Source organism: Halyomorpha halys, unplaced genomic scaffold (assembly GCF_000696795.3).
Source record: "Halyomorpha halys isolate HHAL.00 unplaced genomic scaffold, Hhal_1.1 Scaffold41.1, whole genome shotgun sequence".
NCBI lineage: Eukaryota > Metazoa > Arthropoda > Insecta > Hemiptera > Pentatomidae > Halyomorpha > Halyomorpha halys.
In genome coordinates, this window is record NW_027115338.1 from 75943 (window position 1) to 84399 (window position 8457).

Consider the following 8457-nt stretch of genomic DNA (forward strand, 5'->3'; position numbering starts at 1 on the left):
TGGTGGAAGAAGATCTTTAATCTTGTGGTTTGTTTTCTCTTCAGCCCAATTATTGATATTTATCCTAGAACCATCCGGATTTCCTTCAAAGTCTTCTCCCTTAATGTCTGATAAGAAATATTTGCTTGATAATGATAAAAAGGTTGGTTTTATTTTAAAGCGTTTTTCAGCGAATAATCTTGTGGCAATATTCAAAGCACGATCCTAAGATATAGATAAAACTAGAATCAGTAACATTATGTAAATGCAAAACAAAATTTGCAATGAAATCATCTTTAGCTTCTTTTAAAAGATTTATGAATTAAAAACTTTCTACTATTAACATAAGCTTATAACTATATAATTTTAACAACTTGTATGCTACTTTGTAATGATATACTCACTTGAAGACCATTCATCATAGAATTGTACCCTTTTAATATGTTTTCATCATTTTTGGAATGATGTAATACAGAAGCAATTTCAGTTTCAGTTTTTCCATTAGCACCTTCAAGTGCCATAGCTAATAAAATCTGAAGACCTATAGGTGAAACAATCAGATTTTCACCATCTTTGCGCAAATCCTTGACATAAACAAAAATTGTAAATTATAAGTTTCAACTAATAATTAATCTTGCCAGATTAAATAAAATATACCTGATATAAGTTTAAAGCAAACATATTTGATGAAGCTGTCAACTGTTGATTTTCACTTGAAGCCATTGTGCTAAGTATTACAATGGAAGCCAAGAGTAAACCTGAAATTACCAAAATAAGAGAACTATTTATTACAATTTAAGCCTTGTAAGATAATTGAGAGCTGTTACTCTCTGTTGATCATTAAATTACAATTCATCACCAAATGATGGCAAAAATTTCATAAAAAGTAAATAAATAACACAACAATTTTTTTTATATAACTTATTGATTTTTATAGGTTTATGAATGAAATCATTCCAATAGTAGCAATATAGAAGATTCGCCCACGCATACAAACAATATCTGACATCAAAACAGGTTTGAATTGATAAGAGCAAGCTCCAAGCAGGAACATAGTATCGATATCTGAAGAACAACGACCATAGACATAAATCGATCTACCGGTCTATAATCATCATATTGTTATGAATTGTTAATTGTTGGAAGATTGTCTGGGTGATGGTCAATAAAGGTAACCAAAATAGAAAAAAATTGACTGCCATCCGGACTATCTTCCTACTTCATACTGTCAACTATCTTCTTCCAATATAAATTATTAAATTAAGTTATGCTTCTTTGTGTTATATTCCTTCCTTCAATAAGTATCCAAACTTAGTAAAAAAGTAATTACAATTCTTCGGCAATTATTGTAATTTGGAATTTAAGTAATGCATATAGAAATTTTAATTGCAATTACTTCCTGAACTGCTGCAAATATTGACTCCCAATTAAAATATTAAGTTAAGTCGATGTAATTGCAATTACTAGCAACATTCTCATGGAATTATTATTTTTCTCCTAAAATGCCAACTGAGCTGCTCAGTGCACACATCGATTAACTCCATAAAACAAAAAGTTGAGAAACGCGATGATGTAATGTATATTGTTTTTAAAATTCCTCTGATAATATGAATTCAAATATATATAATATAGAATGCATAATTGCAGATATAGCTTTCATCTAACGGTATATAAAATTAATAAGAAAGAATAGCCAACAAACAATCGTCAGTAATGTTACAGTTTTTATGTGACTGGTGGAGTTAATGGATTTGGCAACTGAAAAAAGTAATATAGTTAAATTTAGTCTTTACATTTTTAAGTTTTTTATTACAGAAAAAGCTAGTTATTATACATTTTTATCACAGCTTTTCCATAAAAATGAATGTTGGCAGTTCTGTTATAATATAATTTTTGTAATTAATTCATAGCAGCTTTATGTTAGATGCATTATTCTTTGGAATGTTTCAGCAATACTATAAATAATGTCTTCTTCATCAGTTGGATGCGAGGATTCGTCATTTCGATTTGTTGACATGTTCTTATAGTAATCGTGTTTAACAGGAGGAATGAATTTTAGCAGGTTCATCATGTCTTTCCATTTTTCCCTTGTCACAGTTCTACCTTTAGGATATAATAAAGGCTGATCTATATTTTTCAAACTTTGTGGTCTACCCACTAAAGATTTTCTTATATTAATGGCTTGAAATTCTGTATCTTCATTATAGTCACATTTGAATTGTATGAGATAGGGTTTGGACCTTTATCTTGGAACTTTATCCAGCGTATTTTAAGCCAATTTACTGGAAGCCCTGCGACGGTTACTTTTCTGTTAATGATAGACTGTTCTAAAGGTTTTGTTGACAAAAAATCTTGGTGAGTCATTTGGATTAGATGAAATGGCGCTTTCTTTTTACATGTTTTGATTATATGGTACCAATCATCTGGTGAAAAAATGTTTTGATTTTTTTTCGCACATGTCTCAATAATGGCAAAATCTGAGTCATTGGGCAATAAGCTGTGTCCACTTACCAAAAATTTCATGTCAATTGATTCACCTTTGATTTCCGTGCTTTGAACAAGTTTTAATATTTCTGTTTTGCCCGGTACACGAATCCGAATATGTTATTATAAATATGTTACCGACTATGTAAACTATAAAATGCTTTCATGGCAGCCTCTCTCTCATCCGAAATATTTTTTTGATTGCAATTTTGACGGCATCTGCATTGTATATCGACAAATGTTTTTGCTGGTATTAATTTTCCTCCCCTATTCCTGTATGCCAAACCTTTTATCCTGTTATGCTTTTGTGAATTTCGTACCCTGTTAACAGGATTACGACTTCTTTTCATCCCAATCAATGTGTTTGTTGGGTTTGTACTGTTGCAATCCGATGAATCCGAGGAAAACGATAAACGTCTTCTTGGACCAGACTTTCTGTTGATAAATCGTATTGAAGAATCATCACTGCTTTCCTCACTCACATTAAGAGTCTCACTCATCTTGATTATAACGGTATAATATTTATTTCTTTAAAAACAACCAGGGAGTAATGTTGAAAAGACTAAGAAGTACACAGTAACATTTAGCGTGCGAGATCACTGCTATACTAACTACCGTTTGCATTGCGCTTCTTTTTATCTGTTTACCGATGCGATTTTGTTACAAATATTATTGAGAGGGAGAGAGCATCTTCGGCTGTTTAAAAACAAATAAGCGTCGATGCACGGCCAGAACAGATACAGCGTTACTGAAACGATTTACATTAGAGTATGGAGTTAATCGAAATGGCTTCTGAAATAAATTAATTATTATTCAATGGCCAAAAAACTTTGGCATTTAACGGTGCTAATCTTTATTATTCAGGAAAGTTATTATAAATATAAAAAGTTATGACTATACCAAGGGCTTTGACACTTAAATTTAGGATTTTTCAAAAAGTGGAGTTAATCGATATGTGCACTGAGCGGCTCAACTAATTGTTGAATCTGAGGTTCTATAGTTTAGGGCAAAAGATAATACAGGTCATGGGGTTATGACTATATTTATTAAACACAGTAAGGTATTAAAACATAGCTATTAAAAACAACACGGAACAGAACAATTCAAGAGACTAACTCGAATATACAATTGTAAGGTAATACATGAAACGTGGTCGAGACAGTGTTGCCACAGATCCACAAATAAATTATCCAACACCCTCCCTATTTGCGAATTCTTTGAACTTTTCCACATCAAGCGCCTTTGTCAAAGAGTCGGCGACCATCTTATTGGTGGGTATGTACGTGAAGGATAGGAGCTTCGCCTGCACTTTTTCTTCCATAAAATGGTATTGTACGTCGATGTGCTTGGTTCTTGGTTGATAAGCACCATTTGATGTCAGATTTCATGCTCCCTGGTTTTCGTAGAAGATCTGAGTAGGACTATTCGAAGTTTGATCAATCTCTTCAGAGAGACCTCTTAACCATAAAGCTTCCTGTGCTGCTGAAGACATTGCCATATATTTGGCCTCCGCTGTTGAAAGTGCAACAGTAGGCTGCCGCTTAGTGTAACAGGATATTGAGGCATCGCACTTGATAAAAATATAGACTGTTACTGACCGTCTTTCATTCGTGTCACTAGCCCAATCAGCGTCACAATATCCGCAAATCGATCCAGTTTTCAATCCATCGAATTTTAATTTGTATGAAGAAGTTCCACGGAGCTATCTGATTATCCATTTTACACCTGCCCAGTGTGTCACGTTTGGATTATTTGTAAATCTACTCAGACTATTTACAGCAAATGTAATATCAGACCTGGAAATTTGGGCTGCGAATGAGAGGCTGCCAATAGCTTTATGGTAGGGGATTTTCTTCATATTGTCCCTTTCTCTTTCTGTTGGCTCCTGTGTTTTAGTGAATTTTTCACCATTGGACATTGGAGTGGATACTAGATTTGCTTCATCCATATTAAATCGTTTGAGAATCTGCTCAATATAATTCTGCTGACAAAGCATAACTTTCTTTGATTCTCGATCACGGGTTAATTGAAGTCCTAAAAATGATTTGGCCTAACCAAGGCCGGTCATGTTAAATGATCTTGTGAGTTGTAGCTATACCTTACTTTCAATTTTTTATTTTTTTAAAAATAAGCAGGTCGTCCACCCAGACAGCCACTATTATAATACATATTCCTGTTATTTTGAGATAAACACAACAATCAAATTTAGACTGTGTCAAACCAAACTATTGTAAAACTGTATGCAATTTTTTATTCCATATTCGGCTCGCCTGCTTAAGTCCATATATGCTTTTTCGAAGTCAACACACTTTTTAAGCCCCATCGCTGAAACCAGGTGGCTGGGCCATGTAAATGTCTTCCTCCAGGTTTCCCTGAAAGAATGCAGATTCTGTATCCATCTGATCAATGTCCAGATTGTGCTCGGCAGCCAGCGATATAAGCTATACCTGACAACTGGCGATAATGTATCTTCATAATCCACTCTCCTCCTTTGGGCGAATCCCCTGACAACAAGGTTCGCTTTATGACCTGCTATTTTACCACTGGCATCTCTCTTCGTTCTGAAGACCCCCTTGCATGCGAGGGATTGTTTTGAATCAGGGAGTTCAACCAATTCCCACGCTCTGTTGTCCATTTGCGCCATCAATTCATGCTCCATAGCATCAACCCACAACTGATTATCCTGACGAAGTAACGCATCATCATAGGACATCGGATCTAACAGCTCGAGCCTAGTTGAGAAAGCTGAATAAGTTACAAAGTCGTCCAGTGTAGCTGGTAGTCGCTTATTTCTCTCAGGTCTGATCTATGATGGTTGTCGTGTTGATGTCAAAACGATCGGTGGTGGAACTAAGTACGGGTCATCATCTTGGTTGCAGCTGGTTTCTGTATATGTGAAGAAAACTCCAATGCTTGATACAGTGTTGCGACGACCACTGTCAGATTGTATCTCCGAAGAATGATCAGTCAATGGCTGTTATTCTGTCATGTCGTCGAAGCCAGAATTATAATGTTCCCCAATTGCCTCTTCCAAATTGGATTCGTTGGGAAGCACATAGAAGTTTTTATCGGTACTTTCGGAAATGTTTTCTAATAATGAACTGCCCTACTGATTTTCGGAGAATGTTACATCTCTTGATACGAAGGTAATTTTCTTCTGAGGGTCATACAACCTGTACCCTTTTATTTCTTGACAATATTCTACAAATATGCAAGGCGTAGATCTGGGGCTGCGTTTAGTTTGCTTCAGTGTAGGAATGTGAACATATACCTTACAGCCAAAATTTATTGCAGTACTCTCCTCCATTGTCAGGAGGTAGAATTTTAATTTTGCTGTCAGACTGGTTTTCAATAACCGATTTGAAGTTTTTTGAAATAATCGGTGACTTGATCCTTTGATTTCAAGAAATAGACGAATGACTTGTGACTGAAGTCATCTAAAAATGTCGACATATATATGGTACCTGCTAAAATGTTTACATCCATTGGCCCTACGAGGTCTGAGTGCACTAATTGTAAACAGTTTTTGGTAGTGGAGTCACTCTTGGGGAAATGTAAACGGTGGCTTTTTCCAAACGTGCAAATATTACAAACAGTATCACGTTTTTCACTAGAAGTGTTGAAAGCATTAGAAATGGTACCCAACTTACAAAGACTGTTGTAGTTCTGATGCCACAGTTTCATCTCACATTTAGCAAACAATGCAAACGTAGAACTAGCAGGAACGTCTGATTTGAATAAATTGTATACCCAACTGTCAGAGGCAAATAGTTGTCTCTGGCTTTTGAATATATTTGCTCCGTTCTTATTGAACACGACGTAATGTCCTTTATTGACAATTTGACTCACTGATAGCAAGTTGAACTCTAGTTCTGGAACATAATATACGTTCTTAACATTTATTTTAGAGGGACGATTACCTGCAATCGTCACTGGTAATGAAATGTCACCGACGGTATCTGACGTCATTCTCTCATTGTTAGCAGCAGTGAAAGATATCATTTCAGCCTTTCTCATATTTGTCAAGATTTCAAGACTTCTACAGAGGTGACAAGACGTACCACTGTCCAGAAAAAAAAAATCAAAATTATCAGAGGATCTTGTAGAAAATGCTGCAAACAGCAACGTATCTGCACCCCTGTTCGGATTGTTTCCACTCCTCTTACTAGTACCGGATAAAGAACAGTTCTTGGCAATGTGCCCGTAACCGTCACACTAAAAACAGCGGGAACCTTTAAAATTATTTTATAGGTTTTTTATCGGCTTTACCTTTCTCATATTTCTTGAATATCTGAATTCCCTTACAATGAACAGAACCTCCTTTGGAACAATGACCGTACAAAGCGGAATTTGAATTGCCACAATTATTATTTCTAAGCTTGATTTTACAATGGAAAGGTCCTGCAATAGTTTTTTAAGAACTAAATCGGCGGTTACTACCGAGCCCGCACTCCCAATGCCCATAATCAGGGGTTCTAAACAGCTTGGAAATCCGGCAAGAATGATTGTTCCAACCCATTCATCACACACTGTGAGACCAACTGACGTTAACTTATGCGCGGTTGTAATTATTCGGTTCACATATTCTTCTACCGAACTACAGTCTTCTAGTTCTGTAGTTAAAAGAATACGGAGAAGTCCAACTCGTCTTGTCAATCCATCGTCCTGAAAAGCTTTCGATAGATTTTCCATGCTTGTTTGACGGTAGTCGTATTTTGAATGTGAACATAATTCACCGGTTCAACCAATAAGATTAACTTGGAACGACATTCCGTGGTTTTCTTCTTGACGGGATCCGATTTTGTTATTATACATTGCCACAGATCCATATCTTCTAAATAGATAGGCCTGTACTGCGAATTTCCACGTGTCTAAATTTTCTCGTCCCTTTAGACGTTCAACCGACAGCGACTGGTGTTGAGGCATGGCGGATTCGCATAAAAAAACTTTTTATAAATATTAACTTATAAAAAGTTTTTATCTTCATTTTCAGTGTTTTCGAAAACATATTAGGAGATCCCAATATTTTATAAATCAGTTACGATAAAATAAATCGATACACCATCATTTTTATATTGTAGAGCTGTTGTAAAAGAGATTGGAATTACAATTAAAATACTTTTAATTGGATTAAAATTTCTTGAAATTAAAGGAGAAAAATAACAATTCCATATGAATGTAATTGGTAATTGCAGTTACATAGGCTCAACATGTAATTGTAATTGGGACTCCACAATGACCATTACAGTAATTAATGAAGTAATTGCGATTATAATTACAATTATTTCTAACTGTAATTGCATTTCAACAATTCCAAATTAAAGTAATTGTCAAAGAATCGTAATTACATTTTGCCCAGCTCTATCTGATAATACCTAGGAGGATGGAGCATAATGGAGGCGGTACGGTATCCCCAAAGACATGTAACAGGAGTGGGAATCACCCAGGACGTCATTGAATTATAGTTGACAGTTAATATTAGCCTTAGTAATTAATCTTAATTCTCAGTCACTTATTTGTTCTAAACATTCTTATCTTTACGTTTTAGGAACTCAGGATAGTTACCAGTTTAGTTTTTGGATGTTAAGTAAGTTTTGTTTTTTATAAATTTCTATTTAGTTCTTATGTCAATTTGAAATACTGATTATATTTTGAAAGCAAACGTGCATTTGTTTTATTATTTTTTTACATCCTGACGATAGAATAAATTGTTTTGTGCCTTTTATCTACTTTTTTGTTCTTTTTTTTACAACTTAACATCATCGCCGCATTGCTCATGCAGATATCAACGGTGGCACATATGACAAATAAAGTTTATCTTTTATTTTCCTTTTGACGTATTCCATAGATTGTTAATAAAGTGAAAATTTATACTTAGTTTTTCCACAACAATATTTGTTCAAATTTTGAACCTAACTTATTTTTGAAACCTGTCTTTAGTATTTTCTGCTAAATATTTTTAAAAAGTATGTACTTAATATGTATTTATAAATT

General features: G+C 34.6%; 1 protein-coding gene across 1 annotated transcript in view; it reads right to left on the reverse strand.

Moving 5' to 3' along the window:
- Positions 1–8457, reverse strand: part of LOC136797013 (ipis-1-like) — a 31004-nt gene that overhangs the window by 2387 nt on the left and 20160 nt on the right. Inside the window, exons 2-4 of the mRNA XM_067052400.1 lie at positions 637–737; positions 384–563; positions 6–204 (exon numbers count right to left, since the gene is read on the reverse strand). Coding sequence (XP_066908501.1) covers positions 6–204; positions 384–563; positions 637–737 — 480 coding nt within the window. The remainder of the gene's footprint in view (positions 1–5; positions 205–383; positions 564–636; positions 738–8457) is intronic.